General features: G+C 40.3%; 1 protein-coding gene across 1 annotated transcript; it reads left to right on the plus strand.

Moving 5' to 3' along the window:
• The first annotated feature begins 12,117 nt into the window (after positions 1 to 12,117).
• limk1b (LIM domain kinase 1b) lies at positions 12,118 to 19,262 on the plus strand. The gene is made up of 15 exons (XM_030782772.1): positions 12,118 to 12,187; positions 13,446 to 13,584; positions 14,162 to 14,271; positions 14,687 to 14,863; positions 15,149 to 15,254; positions 15,584 to 15,768; positions 16,112 to 16,301; positions 16,415 to 16,501; positions 16,648 to 16,779; positions 16,925 to 16,984; positions 17,177 to 17,242; positions 17,561 to 17,738; positions 17,849 to 17,904; positions 18,183 to 18,340; positions 18,495 to 19,262. The coding sequence occupies exons 1-15, from the start codon at positions 12,144 to 12,146 to the stop codon at positions 18,679 to 18,681; spliced, it is 1,875 nt and encodes a 624-aa protein (XP_030638632.1). The 5' UTR covers positions 12,118 to 12,143; the 3' UTR covers positions 18,682 to 19,262.
• Positions 19,263 to 19,603: the final 341 nt, after the last annotated feature.

Below are 19,603 nucleotides of genomic sequence, written 5' to 3' on the forward strand. Positions count from 1 at the left end.
TCATTAATTAACATTCCCTTCACAAAATTTCAGTGGTGCTACCTTTATTACAACAGATTTTTTCATTCTACTCACTAAATTATGCAAGCTATACTATATTTCTCTTACTTTGCAATGCACGTGTGTCTCATGTTGTGGGCTTATTTCTGGCTACTTTAGGTTATGGTGGGGCAGGAAGTTTGGGAATAGGAACAGCGCCTGGAGCTGGTGGGGTTCTACCAGGAGGTGGTATGCAACATGCTTGGAATTTTTTACTATACACACAATTTAAAGGGATAGATTTTTTTTAAAAGGAGATAAAAAGATTTCAGTGAGAGTGTGTCAACCAAGTAATTAATCAGCTGTTAATTAAATGATCAGTTCCTAAACTTTAAGAGCTTTGACTTAGGAGCTACCTGACATAATGGGAGTAAAAATCATTGCTGCTCCAGCCACAATGTCTTAACCTCTAAAATTCTAGTAGCAATTGGTCATGAAATAATGCAAGTTGAATAAGGGAGCATAGAACTTTGACTTTTTTAAAGAGTAAAATCACTTCTATAGTGCGGTGGAGTTCCTCAAGGATCCATCCTGGGACCATTTAAGTCTCTCTTATATACACCCAGCCAGTTTATTAGATACATAACCCTGTTCATAAATATGGATCACTCTTATGGACAAGAAGTCAAATATCCATAGAATAGGCAAACAGGCATGAGAGATCCATGTGAACCAAGTGAACCAAGCCACTTTGAGCATGGTATGATTGTCATGCAAGGTGTGAGGGTCCCCTCTATCTCAGAAATCTCCATTCTCTTTAGCTTTTCACACACATCACTGTCTAGAGTTTACAGTGGTAGTCTTGTGAGCAAATGTAGCTTAGAGATGAGAGACGTTGCATATTATAATGACAAAAATTATGAAACCTACTACACAGGCCTCATTTAGCATTGTAGTAACCTACTATCTCAGAATGTACAGTTTGTGGATTTAGCCACAGGCTATAGCAACACTGGGTTCCACACCTGTCTGCTGAACCCAAGAAGAAGCAGTTCCATGTTGTACTTGATCACCCTGGATGGTGAACATCACCTACTATGATGAATGCTAGTTTCTGTGACATCCTGCTGATGGCAGAGTCAGGATCTGGCATAAGCAGCAAGGCTCCACATATCCATCCTGTCAGGTGTAAAAATTCCAGGCCAGTGGCAGTAACAGTGTAGGGACTGTTTTTTAGGCACACAGGTCTGTTGGTCTTAGATCTGTTAATGGTAACTGAGCATTGTTTGAAGGCCACAACATATCTGAACTTTGTTGCTTACCAGATAAATCCCCTCATGGCTATAGTTTAGCATTTGTCACATGGATACTTCTAACAGGATAATGAGCAATGCCACATTTTATGTAGTATCTCAGAATGGTTCCGGGATCATGACTGTGAGTTCTCTTTATTTCAGTGGTCTGCTGATACTTTTACATCAACATGGACCAACACTGCAGTGGAATAACTCCTAAACCTTGTAGAATCTGTGCCCTGAATAATTCAGGCTGTTCTGGAGAAAAAAGGGGCCTGACCCAGGATTAGATGGATGTAGTTAATAAACTGGTCCCTGAGTGTGCAGTCCATTGAATCAATGTGATTATGCCTCAAAATGTGTGTTGTGGTTAAACATGTCTCAAGCAGAAGAAGCACGACAATACTTCATACTAGAAATTTAAAACCTTTGCCAGGTTCAGTGTTTATTTCTTACCAACATTTTGGATACCATTGCTGTGCTACAAAAAGTCTGTAACAGGGTTATGATAAGGTCAAAAGTCACGCTGGGACTTTGCTGCCCTCTACAGTATACCAAGCATATATTCTGAACCAGTGATTCTCAACTCCAGTCCTGAGGGCCTGGGATTAATTCAGGACTGACACACCTGATTCCACTGATCAGTTAATCATCAATCCCTTGATTAGCTGAATTAACTGTGATAATGAAGAGTTAAAACAAAGACGTGCAGGACAAGGGGCCCTCAGGACTGGAGTTAAGAGTTCTAAACACTGTTCTAAACAATGTCAACAACTAGCAAATTCGGAATGAATAACTAAGTGAAGGCCTTTATTCAATGCTGTGATATTTTTCAGGTTTAAGGTACCCACTTGGCACTGGTGTGGGTATTGGAAAACCGGGCAAAGGTACACAAATAACAAATACAATGCCCTGATTCAATGTTTGACAATAATGATCCTTTAGCATTCACTTGTTTGTAGTCTGGATGGAAATGCAAAAATATAAAATCAAATGTAAATTTATATGTGTGTATTTAATGAATGTACATATTGATTCTGTTTGATTTAAGCTTATGGAGCTCTTGGCAGACTTGGAGGAGGAGGTTTTGGAACCGGCCTGGGTGGTTTTGGAACCAGCCCCGGTGGTTTTGGAACAGGCACGGGTGGTTTTGGTTTAGGACCAGGTGGTTTTGGTACAGGACCAGGCAGCTATGGAGTGCCAGGTGGTCTGGGTGGACTTGGTGGTCCTTCAGGAACTGGAACTGGCAGTGAGTTATCAAGCTATTATTTTGTATTTGGGTTCACCTGTGTATCAAGGATGATGCATTATAAGGAAATGTGCAGTTTAACTATCTGTGCACCTAATTTCTTTCACAAAACACAATATATTTAATTGGCTGATAGCAGACAACTCATTATGTACAGCATAGACTGGCATAACCAGTAGGTAATTTGTTATTTTTTAACAGAGGGGATGGCACAATGGCCAACATGGGGATGGCTCAGTTGTCACTGACACAGCTCTATAGAGCATATAGGGGGATGACAGGTTAACAAGGGAGATGCATTTTGGTCATTTTACTAACAAGGGGGATGGTATCCCCATCATCCCCCTACAAATCGCCTACAGGGCATAACAACACATTTTTAAATCCACACAACTGTGCCTTCAAACTAATCTGTTGTCAGGAAGGACAACGGTGCTGGACACAAGTGTGGTGAACTTAAGATTTTTTAATGGCACGTAAACAAACGGAAAGAGGCTCAACTCAAACAGGGTTAACAGGGGACCAAAGAAAGAGTGCAAAAAAAAAGGTTAACAGGCAGCCAAGCAATCTTTGGAACAAGGAACAATGAACACGAAACACAAAACGACTCAGTACACACATAAAAGGTGTAGACCTCGCACTGACTGATCAGACAGAGGAGTTTAAATAGTGAGATGCATTATCTGGAACTAAAGTGAGGGCAGGTGTGCTGAAGGAGGGTGATCAGACCGGTGATTAGTAAACCAGCGACGCTGAGCGCAGAATGGCTGAAACCGGTGAGGGAGGAGGCGAGTTTGTTACATCTGTGAAGTCTATTAAGCATACAGAACCCTTCCCACTTCATCTTTCCTGTATGTCCACTCATCTACCAGTCATAAACAGAACTATTACTACAGTTCTCAGATGTAAAAAGCTCAGTACCAGTAGTTACTGACACAGTAATGATTGTTTTTATTGCTTATTTAGAACTATAAAATTGTTTATTGTTGATCATTTTCCCAGGTCTTGGATATGGCCCAGGGACAGGAAAACCATCAAAAAGTATGTTATAAACATGTTGACTCAGTATTCATATTTTGCCAGACAGTCTACGATGCTTAGATGATCATTTAATTTTTTCTCACTATCTTACTTCTAGGCTATGGAGGTGGTGGCATTTTGGGTGGTGCTGGAAGGGGAGGATATGGTGGGATTGGAGGAGTGGGGGCAGGTCCAGGAGGAGTAGGAGGAGGACCAGGGGGGACTGGAGGAGTACCAGGAGGAGTAGTAGGAGGTCCTGGGGGTGTTGGAGGAGCACCAGGAGGAATATGGGGAGGTCCAGGAGGGGTTGGAGGTCTACCAGGCGGCATAGGAGGAGGTCCTGGAGGCATTGGAGGAGTACCAGGGGGAGTGGGAGGAGGTCCAGGGGGTATCTGGGGAGTACCGGGTGGAGTAGGTGGAGGTCCTGGAGGTGTTGGAGGAGTACCAGGAGGAGTGGGAGGAGGACCAGGAGGAGTAGGAGGAGGTCCTGGTGGATTTGGTAGAGGTACATTATAGGGCTTGACCATAATTATTGAAAGACCATACTTATTGAATTATTGTTTATTTATTTGTTTGTTCGTTTTGTTTGTTTGATCTGTTCGACTGGAGCGACATCTCCCTCTTAGCTATCCAACATGAACTTAAGTGATCCTTGTTACTATGTTGTTGCTTGATGGACTAGTTGCAAGGTTATCCCTCATATAAGTCAGGCGAACTGTCCAAACAGCAAAAATAATCAGTTAAGCACCATTTCAAAGTGTGAAATTGACAACATGTATTGCAATGAACAATCTACAAAAAGACCACAGAACTGAATAAACACAAAACACAAACAATCATTGAAATTAGTTTTCCTGATTTTAGAGTCATGAGATTTAGATATCTGAAAAAATCTTTGCGGAATTTTTTCACACATCTAAATAGCTTGGAATTCAAAAGTCCCTTGTGTAGAGCAGCTACTGCTCATAAATCATAGACTAATGTTTATAACATTTTGTTAAATTTTAGGAGAGCCATTAAAAAAAATTAAGGACAACTCTTCAACTGATGTGAATGATATCCCATATTGCTCGTTGCTGTATATTGCAATGATGATTTCCATTTTCATTTTAGACTTATTTTTTCTAAGCCATAGTAAAGACACATAAGATAAGGAAACATTTGATTTGGCATTCAAAACACAAAAATTCAAAAGATTTTCTTTTCTAGGTCTTGGATATGGCCCAGGCTCTGGAAAACCACCCAAAAGTATGTTATAACAAGCGCAATCAATTCACATTTCAGCTGTTGCAGAGCTATACAAGATGAGGATATACCCACAAGATCATTTAAGTCTGTTTGTATTGTGTTAATAGCCTATGGGGGTGCTGGTGCTTTGGGTGCACCTGGAAGAGGAACATTTGGTGGGGTTGGAGGAGGACCAGGAGGACTTGGAGGAGTACCAGGAGGAGTTGGAGGACTACCAGGTGGAGTAGGAGTAGGCCCAGGTGGAGTCGGGGGAGTTGGAGGAGGACCAGGGGGAGTTGGAGGACTACCAGGGGGAGTAGGATTCGGCCCAGGTGGAGTGGGAGGAGTTGGAGGAGGGCCAGGGGGAGTTGGGGGACTACCAGGAGGAGTAGGAGGAGGCCCTGGAGGTTTTGGAGGAGGTCCTGGCGGAATCGGTAGGGGTAAGTTATAAGGCTAGAGCACATATTCTTGCTCCATCAACACATATACTACAGAACCCCAATTACCCTTTTTCCTTCAAGGATACATGCATAGATGTTGCATGATTTGCAAACATATTCAGATATTATGTTTGAATCAAAGTAAAAATACAACCATAAAAGAATGGATCAAGTAAAAGCACAAGTCACCCATTAAAAAACACCTTGTGTCAGAGTCTTTAGTATCAACGTCTGAATGTGCTGAAGGTTTCAAAAGTACAAAATGAAATAAAAAAGTACAAAATGAAAAAACATACTGCAATTAATATAACAAAAACAAACACAACTTTCTTGTGTTTCAGTCGCACATTTCTGAAGGAACTTAGTAGGCATCACATACTGTATGAATTGCTTTGTTCGCCAAGAAAGTTAAACATTTCTTTTAAATAAGCATCAGATATCTTACAGGTAGATAGCTACATGTGCAAGTTAAAGGGGATTATTTAAATGTTTATAAATGTTTGAATGTTTATGACATTTTGTTCAATTTATGGAGAATCATTAAAAAATGAAAGACAAGCAATTCAAGTTAGTGCAGCCTTTGGATTGAGCTGAGGACAAAGTTTAAATTTTAGGCCTATTTTTGCTCACCCATAATCCAGTGAACTTGTAAAAATATATATACTGGTACCAATGAAAATTTTATTTTGTATTTAAACCAGAAAGATTGAAAATATTTTGTTTTCTAGGTCTTGGATATGGCCCAGGCTCTGGAAAACCACCCAAAAGTATGTTATGAACAAATAACTCGAGCTTACATTTCAACTGGTGCAAAGCTATACAAGATGAGAAAATACTCAGAGGATCATTTAAGTCTGTTTGTATTGTGTTAATAGCCTACGGGGGTGCTGGTACTTTGGGTGCACCTGGAAGAGGAATATTCGGTGGGGTTGGAGGTGGAACAGGAGGACTTGGAGGAGTACCAGGAGGTGTGGGAGGAGGACCAGGGGGAGTTGGTGGACTACCAGGGGGAGTAGGGGGAGGTCCGGGAGGATTTGGAGGAGGACTAGGGGGAGTTGGAGGAGTACCAGGTGGAGTAGGGGGAGGTCCTGGAGGAGTTGGAGGAGTCCCTGGAGGTTTTGGAGGAGGACTTGGAGGTGTAGGAGGAGGTCCTGGCGGAATTGGTAGAGGTACATTATAGGGCTAGACCATATATTCTTGCCTCATCATTATGTATACTACAGAAATACCTTTAAACTTTTTCTTGCTAGGTTGCATCCATACAACTTGCATCCCAGAGAAAAGACATTCAAACACTGCAGGAGGGTATTCCAGAAAGTGGTTTTAGTGAAAACTCTGTCTTAGTTAACACAGAGTAAGTAGTAAACATCCTAACAGAGGAGCCCTATGGCCTCATTCTCCTAGCAAATCAAGGCCATAGGGCTCTTCTATTAGGAGGTTTACTACTTGCTCTGAGTTAGCTAACTCCAAGTTTCCACCAAACTCACTTTCTGGAATACCCCCCCCCCCCCCCCCCCCCCCCACGTTTACTTGTGGCAACATGGTCAAAAAAAAAAACCCTGTTGGAAATGAAGTTTTAAGAATAGTATAATATTTTAATGCTTGTAATTTTACAAGTGAACTGAACTTAATTTTACACATGAACTTAACACCCCATCTATTGTTGTGTTATGTATCCCCACAAAAAAAAAATTTAAGAGAAAACTGGTTGCCAGGTTATCCTTCAAATCAGTCAGGTGAATAGCCCAAACAACAGATATAATCAGTTAAGCTCCATTTCCAAGTAAGAAACTGACAACATGTAATGCTATGCAACAACTATGAAGAAACCTCAAAATATAATAAAAATAAAACAAACAAAATCTTTGAAATTAGCTTTCCTGATTTTTAGTTATAGTTGAGTCATGATTTAGATATCTGAAAAACTGAGCTGATCTAAATAGCTCAGCATTCAAAAGTCCCACATTTAGAGCAGCCATCGTTCATAAATCATACATAAATGTTTAACATTTTGTGGAGAACTATTAAAGGAAGTTCAAAGTTATGAAGCATGTGAATGACATCTCATATTGCATGTTACAGTATGCTGCAAGGAAACTAAGAAAATGTTTTGATTTTGCATTCAAACCACAAATATTAACATGATTTTTCTGCCTAGGTCTTGGATATGGCCCAGGCTCTGCAAAACCACCCAAAAGTATGTTATGAACAAATTACTTCAGTTTACATTTCAGCTGCTGCAGAGTAATACAAGATAAGAAAATACCCACAAGGGTATTTAAGTCTGATTGTATTGTATATTATATATTCATTCCTGTTCCAGCCTATGGGGGTGCTGGTACTGTGGGTGCACCTGGAAGAGGAATAATTGGTGGGGTTGGAGGAGGACCAGGAGGAGTAGGAGGAGGCCCAGGAGGATTAGGAGGTGGTCCAGGAGGAGTTGGAGGACTACCAGGAGGAATTGGGGGAGGCCCAGGTGGAGTTGGAGGAATACCAGGAGGAGTAGGGGGAGGTCCAGGAGGAGTTGGAGGACTACCAGGAGGAGTAGGAGGTCTAGGTGGAGTTGGAGGACTACCAGGAGGAGTAGGAGGAGGTCCAGGAGGCACTGGAGGAGGTCTAAGAGGAGTTTTTGTCATTCTTTTTTGTCAGGATTTTTCCAACACTGTAAATTCTGTCCAAGCATGCCCTTTCGGACTGCATCTCACTTGCTCTGATTATTACTGCAGTGTTGCCATGTCATTGTTTAGGACCCCCTTCAACTTGTTCTTACAGCTTGTTTTTCATTTTTTGACAAAGCTCCAGGGTACTTTGGGACATCCGTGCATTGAATTACTTTTGTGTTCCTGGATCAGGCATACTTGTTACTTGTTTGGCAGTCTTGCTGTCCCTTCTCCTGTTATTTTACTAATAGTATTAGGAATTAACTTGGCCTGTGGTTTAAGTACATTGGTGATTGGTTAATCAGAACATGGCTTGCATAGCATTGTTAGATTTAGTTGCCATAGTAGTAGGTAAAGTACATATGTTTGTCCATGTGTGAGGAACCGGGCGGTTTAGGGATCTCCCTCTCTCGTCTTTTTTTTTGGTTTGGATCCCAGAGAGATTAGATGGTGATAATGCCTTCCTACTTACGTTCCTTTTGTTTCTGAATTTGCAGCTCTATCTATTGGATTACTGCAGTTCTGGGGTATTGTTTATTGCTGTTCATGGATTACGCTAATTGAAGGGTGTTGTATTTCTCATTGCTAACAATTTATTGTTCAGCAAGATCTCTTTCATCATAGTGGCCTTAATGGCTAACTTATTGTCTTATCGTCCTTATTATCATAGCTTTTTCCCGTGATAGATTTTTTTCTCTCTTCTTTTTACCCTTTCTTTCAGCTGTTGCCTGTTCTTGGTATTTATTTAGATGTTCTCTCTGTTGCTCCTCATAGCTGCCTCTGATTACAGTGAAGTGGAGTCTTCTAGATTGTTTGCCATGTTGCTTAATATATTTCAGCTGATCCCAAGCCTCTAAGCTTTTTACACCGGGCAGCATGTTTATTATTATTACTTGTTGTTGTTTGGTTTGAACATTTTTGGGCTTGTTTTAAGTCTGCAGATTACCTGCCCTTGCTTTTACCGTTGTCATAGCCATCCACATTTACACTCCCAACTAATTTAAACTCCAGTACTGCCACAGGTTTGGGTCACAAAGAGAATAAAATCCAGTGCACTGACAAGAGCACACAATAGGAATGCAGACTGAAGAAATAGTTAACACACTGATGAAAATGGCTTTAACCTTCAGTGTCACACTGAAAGACATACTTGTTCTCCTTTCAGGGGTTGGAGGCCCAGTTTACAGTGGAGGTTATCAGCAACCATATCCAGGTAATGAAGATCTACACATAACCATCATAAAGAGGTTCAAAAGAGAAGACGAGCTTTTTTTGTTGTTCTTGATTTTGCTGATTCACTTTCGATTGTTTCATCACTTTTAGTGACTAAACAAAAGAGCCCTTAATAGTGTGAATATTCCATTTTTAAATACGAAGTGGTGGATTGGAAATTTTCCTCATACTGTCAATTTCTCTTTACTTTAGGATTTGGTGGAACTGGAGGTGGAGTCCCAGCACTGTCACCCCAACAATGTAAGACAGAATATACTTTGAGGCTGTAAAAAAGACTACGAAGCCCAAAATGCTCAGTGTTTTGTTTCAGTCTGTTTGAAATGTTTTGTCTCTCACTCTTTTCTTTTTTAGCTAAGGCAGCCAAATACGCAGCCAAGGCAGCTCTCCAAGGTCTTCTAGGAGCTGGAGGCTACAGAGGTAACACCTTAAATGTGCTCATTTGATAAATAATTTTTATTTTGAGCTAAACAATTACTGTCTAGGAGTATTCTTGGGAAAGCGAAAAACAGTTTCATATTCATTTTTACTGGCAAATGGAGACAATTAAGTTCTAATTAAAAAGCTATTTAAAGATTATTCACCGAGCAAAGGGACCATCTGCAGTTGCAATCTGCCAAATGTCACCCTTTAACAATTCATGTGTGACGGCTTTGAGTTCACTATGAGTTTATATAAGTTGAGGTAGTGTTCTGGGTAGTTTAAGCTTGTGTAGTAACCTTGTGTGGTAAGTTGTAAGGACCTTGAGGTGACCGTGGATCTTTGTTCCAGGAGGAGCTGGTTGTCAGGGCAAATACTGTGGGAGGAGGCGGAGGAGGAAGTGAGAACTCCCAGTGGGGAAGTTACCTCATGAAAACGTGGTGCTACTGCCTGATTCGAATGTACTTTTTCAGCGTGGATCCAACATTACCATTCATGTGCAACATTTTTTTTCATTTCTTAATTCATTTTTCCTCTTTGCTGTTAAACTCACCAATGTGTTTGTTTTTTTATGTGAGGATTACTTTTTTATAACAATATGGCGGAGTGTGGCTAATGATAATGAAATGAGCATTCCTTTTTTTTCCCACCCTGTGCTCCCGCCCACATTTTAAACTCAAGCTGATTTTACTTGAAATCTAAGTCATCGCTAGTGAGCTAAATAGCTCTAAACTGATTCAAATCAAATCCTCTCAGAACACCAGCAAAGGACTCAAAATACTGTGAGAAAACAAAATATGTATGTACTTTGTCAAATTAATTTCAATATACAGTGTGTTTATGAAGTCAAATAGCTTCTAACCAGGTTAAGGTTGAGATACTCTGACTCTTTGTGCATACTATAGCTTTGCACATTTCATTTATATTGAAGTATTTTTATTCATTCCTGTTACTGAATGGGTCATGAAAGTAAGTGGTTTGGAAACCTGTTCAGACACCACACATTTGAAACCTCTGACTGAAGTAGTATGAGTTTTTACTCTCAAAGGTGTTTGGCTTCAAGCGCATGAAAGACCTTTGTCATTTCTCTTTCTCTTATTGAGGTCAATAAAATTCTAAAATAAATTAATCAGGATGATGTCTCAGAAACATACATATATGGCCTTTGAGATGTGTGGGATGTTTTCCACACTGCAACTCATTGCCATTTTCACCTCTTAGTAACTCAGAGCTCTTTTCCCTCATTTCTCTGTCCTCGACTTATCTTTCTTTAAATTAGCCTCTCTTTTGCTTTGTACAAACATATTTGTTACATTTAACCATTTTTTACTCTGTTTTTTTTGGATTTGTATTGATTTTGAAGCAGTGTGTACTGTATTGCACAGTGAATGGTTTTATGCTTTTCTTTATGTATAAGTGGAAATATGATTTTAGCTGTGATCTGATGGCATGATGTGTGAAATGCAGTTAGCTGAATATTGTTCAGTATTAGCTCATGTGCATTTGTTACTCATTAGAGTGTCAGTCATGTGTGTCAGAGCCAGAGTACTTTTGAATGACTTTAAAACTAAATGCTTTTTAACTTTGATACAAAAACAAAAGAAAAATAAATAAATAAATAAATAAATAAATAAATAAGACTCTAGTCTGTAATCTCTAGTCTTTTATGCAAAATACCCATCATAAAATATATGTACCCAATCCCCACCCGCCCTTTTGGACAGTGTTACTCATTTTCTCTCTTTCTCTTTCCTTCTTTACTAGTGCACATAGAGATGGATAAACATACTCTCTCTGAGATCTTGTACCGGTCCAGTGGACTATATTTTTTGTAGGGGATTCTTCTTAAAGAAGCAAAGTGGAATTTAATGGTTGAATTGAATTTGCTCTGTAACCAGTGACTCTTACTCTATGAATCTAGCATCTGAGGCTATTCATGATATTACTGTTCCTCGATGTTTTCAAGAAGTACAGAGATATTTTTCTCCCAATTTATAGTATTTTCCTTTCCCCTCTGCACTCTTTCTGCTCCAATTCCTAAATGCAGATTAAAAATCAAGATCAGTCTTGAAGATCAGTTGGTTGACAAAGCTGTTGTGAAATTCCTCGACTGCATTGCAAAACTCACACACATGCATGTGCACGGAACGTCCTCCAAAGCAGGGCACCCGCATGATTTATGTGCAGGTCCTTGCTTGCTCATGCACTCTGAAGGCTATCAGCAGGTGGTGGAATAGAGTAACTTTATCCTGTGGTAGTGCAGAGCTTTTTCTGCAGACCAAAGCAGTTTGCTCACAGGAAGGGTGAGAGTTGGACAGAACACACAGAAGGAAGCTTACTGTCGCCGGGTCAAGATTTTCTTTTTTTGCAAAGCGGACAATGACAAACTCATTCATCAGGGTAGGATCATGAAAAGAAAGTGTCCCACTTCAGGATACACATTTGGATATACTGAATTGCATGGAACAGTGTGGGACAAAACTGTTCCATACAGCTATATCCTATTTCATTTTCTCCTCCCTCTTATTCCTCATTCCTTTCTCTGAATAGAGAGAGAGAAAGAGAGAAAGAAAGAGAGAAAGAAAGTTGACAATTGAAGAGTTTATGTCACTGAAGGACTCACATGTCTAAGAGGGAGCAACGTTTCAAGAGAACGGTAAAAGCAAGGTAAGCCAGACCATTACTTTGTAATTCATTTGTGAGAGTTTGAGTTGAGCTTATAGGGTGGTCTGTGCTTTAGAAAAAGGTTATTGTTCTAACATCCGTCATGTGTTGCGTTATACTGCTGTCTACTCTTCCTGCATTCGCATCGACTTAAATAAAAAAAAAAGGAAAAGAATTTAAAGTGACAATTAATATACGGACTTTACAACACTTTCAAAGTACAGACAGTAATCAAAGTTTATGTGATAGTAATCTATGTAGTCATGCATATCTCTATGCGTGTTTTTACGTGTATTAAAGAGTAAGAGAAAGTGAAGGGGCAGAGCTCGAAAACTGTTGTTTCTTCCCCCTTTGCTGCCTCAACCCATCTCACGTGCTTTTCTAAGAACTATGCATGGTGTGTTAATGATAACATCTGGTCTCCAGTTCCTCTAAGAAGAACAGTTAGTGCTGATATAAACTGATTAAAATGTCTATGCACAACAGACTGAAGGCCAGGGTGTGCCAATTAGACATTAAATGTAGTGTTTTTCAGAGGAAAATCCTGTGAAGTTTTAAAGGGGTTAGAGGAAGTGGGGGGAGTTTTGGATATACGTTTAAAAGGACTCTGTTGCAGAACTTGCTGTGAGATTGGATCATGTAAAGGCATGTTCAATCTTGCAGCATCTTAAAAGTTCTCAAAATACAGAGTAAGGGGTCTGATGACGTAATAACAATTTAGATATGGTGTGTGTGTGCGCGCGTGCACGCGTGTGTGTGTGTGCGTGCGGGTGCACGCGTGTGGGTCTGTTTGAGTGAGAGTGCCTGTATGTGTACTCTGCATGTGAGAGCATGTTTTGGAAAAGTATTCTCTGTTTAAAACAAAGTGGAAAGAAAAACAGATGAGGAATACCAGTGATTTCCTGTACAGATGGTCAGTGAGGGAGTGGGGGGAAAAAAATCATTCTGGGTCATTATATCCAGTCACTGATAGCTCTGGGAACTCTGCTGGAATCAGGCAGAGCTCATGTGAATCTATGTACAGCTTGACCTGATATCTCTCGACATGGCTAAGAATAGCACAGCCAGAAAGCAGTATTCTGGTGCTGTCTGAAAAAATGAACTCAATTTCTCTGTCTTTCTAACACAAACATTTCCAACAGTGAATGAAACTTGAAATTTATACAAACTAAAATATGCAATATAATTCGAACCTGGTGCACAACCTCTCACCCTCTAGGTTTCAGACATTCTCACCGTGTACTCTCCCTGTTTTTCCCAGGTGTTGTGTATGTAGCTCAATTCTGACTCACTTGTGCTATGAGAGAGATGGCCAGTTCTTCTGTAAGAAGGATTACTGTGCTTACTCTGGTGAGCAGTGCCATGGATGTACAGAGGACATCACAGTGGGTTTGGTCATGGTAAGATATTACAGTACAGTACAGTTCAGAAAATTAGAGACCAGTCAGATTAATGGCACTGTTAGTGTGCTGCTAATGTCAGAGTATTTTAAGTCTACATTATCCAGGTCTAAATAACAGGTTTAAATATGACTTACAAAAAGGTTAAAGAATTTAGCTTTCTTCTTATAACTTGAACTAACTCACAGAGTTTCTCTCTTGGTGTAACAAGAGATGTAGTACATCATCCAAGTTATTGTGAAACTGCTCCCATTTCCCACGGTGAAAGTTTCATTTTGGAGTGTTGTGAAGTGGAATTTAACTTATTAATTTGTTATTCATGAGCAGTCTGTTTCTAAAACTTAAATCACTTAATTGCTTAGGTACAGAGCTTGGGGATTTCCATTGGCTTACGTGCACATAGTATCCGTTTTTCCAAATATAGACTCTCCTCCAGACAATCTCCTCACTTCCTTCCACTTATTGTGATGTAAGAGTTACTATCTGTAAACCTGACGTCACCTGTTTCTCTCTCCCCCTCTCTCTCTCTCCCCCTCTTTCCCTCCCCCTCTCTCTCTCTCTCACTCTCTCTCTCAAGGTGGCAGGGGAGCAGAAGTATCACCCTGAGTGCTTTATTTGCCATACTTGTGGTATATTCATTGGAGATGGGGATTCCTACACCTTAGTGCAGCACTCCAAATTATACTGGTTAGTGCCAGATCCAGTGTCGATGTTTTAAAAATATTGAAATTTATGTATTTGATTTTTTCATATGGGCAACAGTAAATATACTGATTAAAAACTTCTCATTGCTATGGAGCTAATATAAAATTACATTCAGTGATCAGTTGTTTTTTTAATTGTAACAGCCACTTTTCAGGGCTGTAACAATTTGTGTCTATGTGGATCTTGCATTCAGTGGTGAATGCCATATTAGGGTGCCCAGGTCCCAGGTTCCTGCTACATTTTAACCTCACCCTGTAATTGGAGGATGATTTTTTGGTCAGAGACTGAATTTAGGGAATCCTCCACCATACACATTTACAGTGGGCATAAATGCTAGTGGATACTACTAACAAATAACGACCTTTACTTTAAAGTATTTTCTCCTCCTGACCTGTAGCGAGCACTGTTATTACCAGAGTGCCTCCCTTCAAGCTCCAGAGGTAGAGAGCTCCAAGTTTCCCCATTCAGTGACACTGGTGACACTTAGCCCTGCAGCACAAGGCAGGCAAGGGCTTGTCTTGTCTGTAAATGAGCATGCAGTCTGCAAGAACTGCCCTGAGATCAGAGTATCACGGTAAATCATCCCACGGGTCCACAATTTCCATATAATTTCTATTAACTTTCATTAGAAACTTTCTCTTACCAGCTACGTACAAACAATCGTGTTTATTGAAATTTTAGCATGGTAGTGGATTTAGCTGTAATAAATAAAAGTAACAAGTTTTTTTCATTTTAATTTAAAATGGCGGCAAAGATCCTTACGGTTGTCTACAGAACATTTGGAATTTGGAATCAGAATTGTGTGATTACAGTTTTTGAACATCCACCTCAATATAAATGTATATATGTCTTGAAACAGGTGGGACTCTGACTGTATAAGCCCCAAGGTCAAAGCGTTACTTCATGTTGGAGACAGGGTTCTTGAGATCAATGGAACCTCTGTCAAGGACATCCCCCAAGATGAGGTATGGCCCCTGGGAACCCTGCTGATCAATGGATTTCTTAACTGTTGCATTTAACTGACCAAATAAAAAGTCCTTAGTTTATCTGAAACACTTTTGACAGTCGCAAGAAATACTTAAAAAGTAGAATACGCTGCCTTTTCATGAATGTGTTCACATTTTGAATTGATGACTGAACACAGGCAGTTTTGTCAAATTTTCCCTTTTAAAAGAAGTGATTCAATAAAATGTGACAATAACAACAAAGTTGGATTTCAGAAAATGCTTGTCGGCAACAAATAAACTTATACAGCTTCCAAAAAAACATCTGAGTGGTTCCCATAACTCTTCAGATCGACCAGATAATCCAGGATACAAACCGTGTGCTGCGGCTCACTGTTGAGCATGACCCGACTGACTCTCACAACAATCACCACTCTCCTGACTTGCTGGATGAGGCATCAGACCAACCAGCACCCCTAGGCCTTCCCCTTTCTCTGAACCGCATTTCAAGGTCTCCTCGCACAGGAAAGATTCTGTAAGAGTTCTTGTCTAACACAAATGATAGAGATCTAATTACACAAGTATGCATCATGATGTCTGTCCAAGTCTAAACAACCACAGGAAGTTATGCAAGTGGTCTGTGTGACTACTGTAACCCACTCATTGCATGCTTTGCACTCAGTTATGAAAAAGCAGTGTGCTGAAGCATAATTTCAAGAATTTGTTTGATGGAAAAGTGGTTTGCTACATCTTGACATGTAACCTATTTTATGTTTCTGGTGTGTAGAAACTCCTTTTTGAGTGATTATCTCTGGTTTCTTTTTGTTCACAACAAAATAATTCTCTTTGTCTTGATATCGCTGTCTCTCTGAATATAGGCGCAGCTGCAGTATAGATAAAGCAACATGCTCACAAGGCAATGCCCCACTGCTCTCCCAAAGGAGAGAAATAAATCGTTCAGAATCTCTGCGTATGGAACCCAGCGACAAGACACAACGGATTTTCCGCCCCTCTGACCTCATTCATGGCGAGGTCCTCGGTCGAGGTGCCTACGGCCAGGCCATCAAGGTAATGCACTGCCAGTTTAAGAGAAGGGTTTTCTGCTCCTGTATTACTGAGTGTAATGTGAGAGCATGTGGGATTTAATGGATTTGAAGACATGTTCTGCCTTGTGTTGTCAGGTGACACATCGGGAGACAGGTGAGGTCATGGTGATGAAAGAACTTCTCCGCTTTGATGAAGACACCCAGAGGACTTTCCTAAAAGAGGTTCGCAACTTCTCTATGATTCCACATCCACAAACCCCCCCCCAAAAAAACCTAGAAATATTCTGCTCCTCTGATATTTAGGACAGGTTTTGAAAAGTGAAGTGATCACTTGTTGACTTACAGAGTGTTATGATTTTTAATACCAGGTAAAAGTCATGCGCTGTCTTGACCACCCAAATGTCTTAAAATATATTGGGGTCCTCTACAAGGATAAGCGACTTAATCTCATTTCGGAGTATGTAGAAGGAGGGACGCTGAGGGATACCATCCAGAAAATGGTCAGTCTCTCTCATGTCTTGTTTTTCATTTCGGGTTTTTTATGTTTAAACAGACATACGGTGAATAAAAGAGTTAAAGATATATGTTGTCCATTATATGACATATGTATAATGGATAAAATTCTCTCTCTTCTCACTCTTACAGGGCAGTAACCATCCTTGGAACCTGAGGGTTAGCTATGCTAAAGACATTGCTGCAGGGATGGTGAGAATTATTTTTCAGTGTGTAATATAATAATAAACTAGAGCTTCAGCCCAGTCCCCACGGATCAATTAGAGTCCTGAAGTTTATTCAGCTTCACCTCCTGTTTTGGAGCTGACAGTCATGCTAAACTGCATCCAGCTATACAGAGTCTATGACTAATATTTCATCTTTTCTGTTCTCTCTCTCACCTAGGCCTATCTGCATTCTATGAACATCATTCATCGGGATCTGAACTCACACAACTGCCTAGTTAGGGAGGTTGGTAAAGGGATTTGCAAGAATTTGTTTGACTTGTTAGAAAGTACTGTAAGGTTCTAAGAAGGGTTCAGTTGTATAGAGCCAAATTTACATAAATCAAATTTAAGTAGTTTGAGACTTCATGAATATAACTGAACGGTACTTTAACGTGTAGTAGCATAGGGGTATCTTAATGTCAATCATAATCATCAAAAAATCATACGAAGAAGAAAACCATGCGATTACAGCTTTTCAAATCCTTCATATGTGGCACCTAAGAAGTGGTTCCAGCCATCACAGATGGGTGTTCTTCACTCTACTCCTCCCTCTCCCATTCAGAATCACAGTGTAGTGGTGGCAGATTTTGGGCTTGCCAGACTTGTGATGGAAGACAAAATCCAAAGGGAGCCCTCATCCTCCCCTGAGCAGCCCCAGACCAACACGAAGAAGCAGAGACGCCGAAAGAAATACACTGTGGTGGGAAACCCGTTCTGGATGGCACCAGAGATGATCAACGGTGAGCTAATCAAGGGAACAAACAAATTCATTGGCACTGAAAACACCACCTCACCCTCAGACATTTAGCCACTTCAAAGTTATGACTTGCTCTCTTCCACCCTTTTCTAGGAAAAACTTACGATGAACGAGTGGACACCTTTTCTTTTGGAATCATGCTATGTGAGGTTGGATATTAAGATCTCTTCACTGGTTAACAGCCTGTTGTTCTATTCCAGATATGATGCATTGTGTCTGTCACTTCTCTTGTCTCAAATCCTTTTAGCCTATCTCCCTACTGTCATGTATCCTTGCAAAGAATGAGCCATGATTTTAAAAAAATTCTCATGAGTATCGCTTTTTCCATTTTCAAAGCACCTCAGAAAAAAAGATAGGTGAGCAAATATCAACTGAAAACAGAAAAATCTATGAACAACACAACTCTATCTCCTTTTTCTTCCATTAGATTATTGGAAGGGTGTATGCTGACCCAGACGACCTACCTCGCACCCCTGACTTTGGGTTGGCTGTAACGGCCTTCTTGGAGCACTATGGTACCCAAGAGTGCCCACCTGCTTTCTTAGCCCTAGCGGTCCTCTGCTGTGACATGGATGCTGAGAAACGGTGAGATCCATTCCATCTGCACCAAAATTTCATATGATTTGCCATCAAGAATGTACCACACACCACAAATGGATATAAATGTTATCACAGACTCACACTTAAACATACACTTTCTTTACTTACATCACAGTCACTTTCATCTTTGTTGTTTTAGCCCTGCCTTTTCTAAACTGGAGGAGTGGCTAGAGAAGCTGCTGATGCATCTGGATATCAAACTTCCTCTAATGTCAGAGCTGGACCAAATTAGCCGTGAGTTTTGGCAGCGCTACGGACAGACTCAACAACATGCCAAGGAGCCTCCTGAAGACCAACCAGCCAGAGCCAGTGTATGCCCAGAATGAGGATAGCCTATAAGGAAATTGGTGTCTTGAATTGTCAGCAGAGTGGTAGTATCTACTACTAACAACCTCTTGTGAACAATGAAGTCAAGGAAAAATCTCATTGTGAATTTTCAGACTCCCTCAAACCATTCTTTGGGTACTAACAAACTTGATTAATTTAATCAAGGGTGTCATTTTAAACCAACAATATGAGCAGAGATTGCAGGAGCAACACATGATCACCTGACCTGTTTCTGGGTTTCCTATAGGGAACAGATTAGGGAGTCACTGCTCGTTATCAATCACAAGCTCAAAGCACAGAAAAACAAGGATACCACTAGTTGGTTTAGAAGTCAGTAGTGCCAACTGACGATACCCACAATGAACTGCACAGGCCTGTAAAGTAGGAGGGTAGCACTCCACTGACGGGTTAGCAATCTTTGGGGAGAACCACAACAAGGAACACCAATTAATGAGTACTAAACAAAGTAGTTGATGCTACTGTTCCTCTCAAAGCAGTTTCATCACCTCTGAACTGTCTTGGTACATGAGCATCTTGACTGCCTGAGCTTATAGCAGGGAGGAAGAAATAAGGGCTTCAACTGGACATTAATACTGTGAAACATGTAAAGCTCACAACTGTATTTAAAATTTTTTCAACATACTGTTGTTTTTTAACGTTCAAAAATTGTTCAACCTCGATACTGTGAAGGCATTTCTGCACCTTAACAAGTGATAACTTGTCTTCAACTGGAATAAACGCAAAATGTAATGAAAAAATCATCCAGTTTTTAATTGGTCGTGTTTTGTATTACGCATTTCACACCTAGTTACTTGATCTATCATTTGCTATTACTCGTGTAGAGAGCTCAAACGGCCCATTTGTGACGAAATACGAGTAGAATCACTAAATTAAAAATAGATGGTGGGTTAAAAACCTCAT

This window comes from Chanos chanos, chromosome 8, assembly GCF_902362185.1.
Source record: "Chanos chanos chromosome 8, fChaCha1.1, whole genome shotgun sequence".
NCBI lineage: Eukaryota > Metazoa > Chordata > Actinopteri > Gonorynchiformes > Chanidae > Chanos > Chanos chanos.

Bases quoted from the DNA above. Each gene is read 5' to 3' on its own strand.
- limk1b (XM_030782772.1), top strand. From the start codon at position 12,144: ATGTCTAAGAGGGAGCAACGTTTCAAGAGAACGGTAAAAGCAAG. The intron at 16,502-16,647 runs GTTCGCAACTTC...TTTTAATACCAG, and splicing joins AGAGGACTTTCCTAAAAGAG to GTAAAAGTCATGCGCTGTCT. The intron at 18,341-18,494 runs GTGAGATCCATT...TTGTTGTTTTAG, and splicing joins GACATGGATGCTGAGAAACG to CCCTGCCTTTTCTAAACTGG.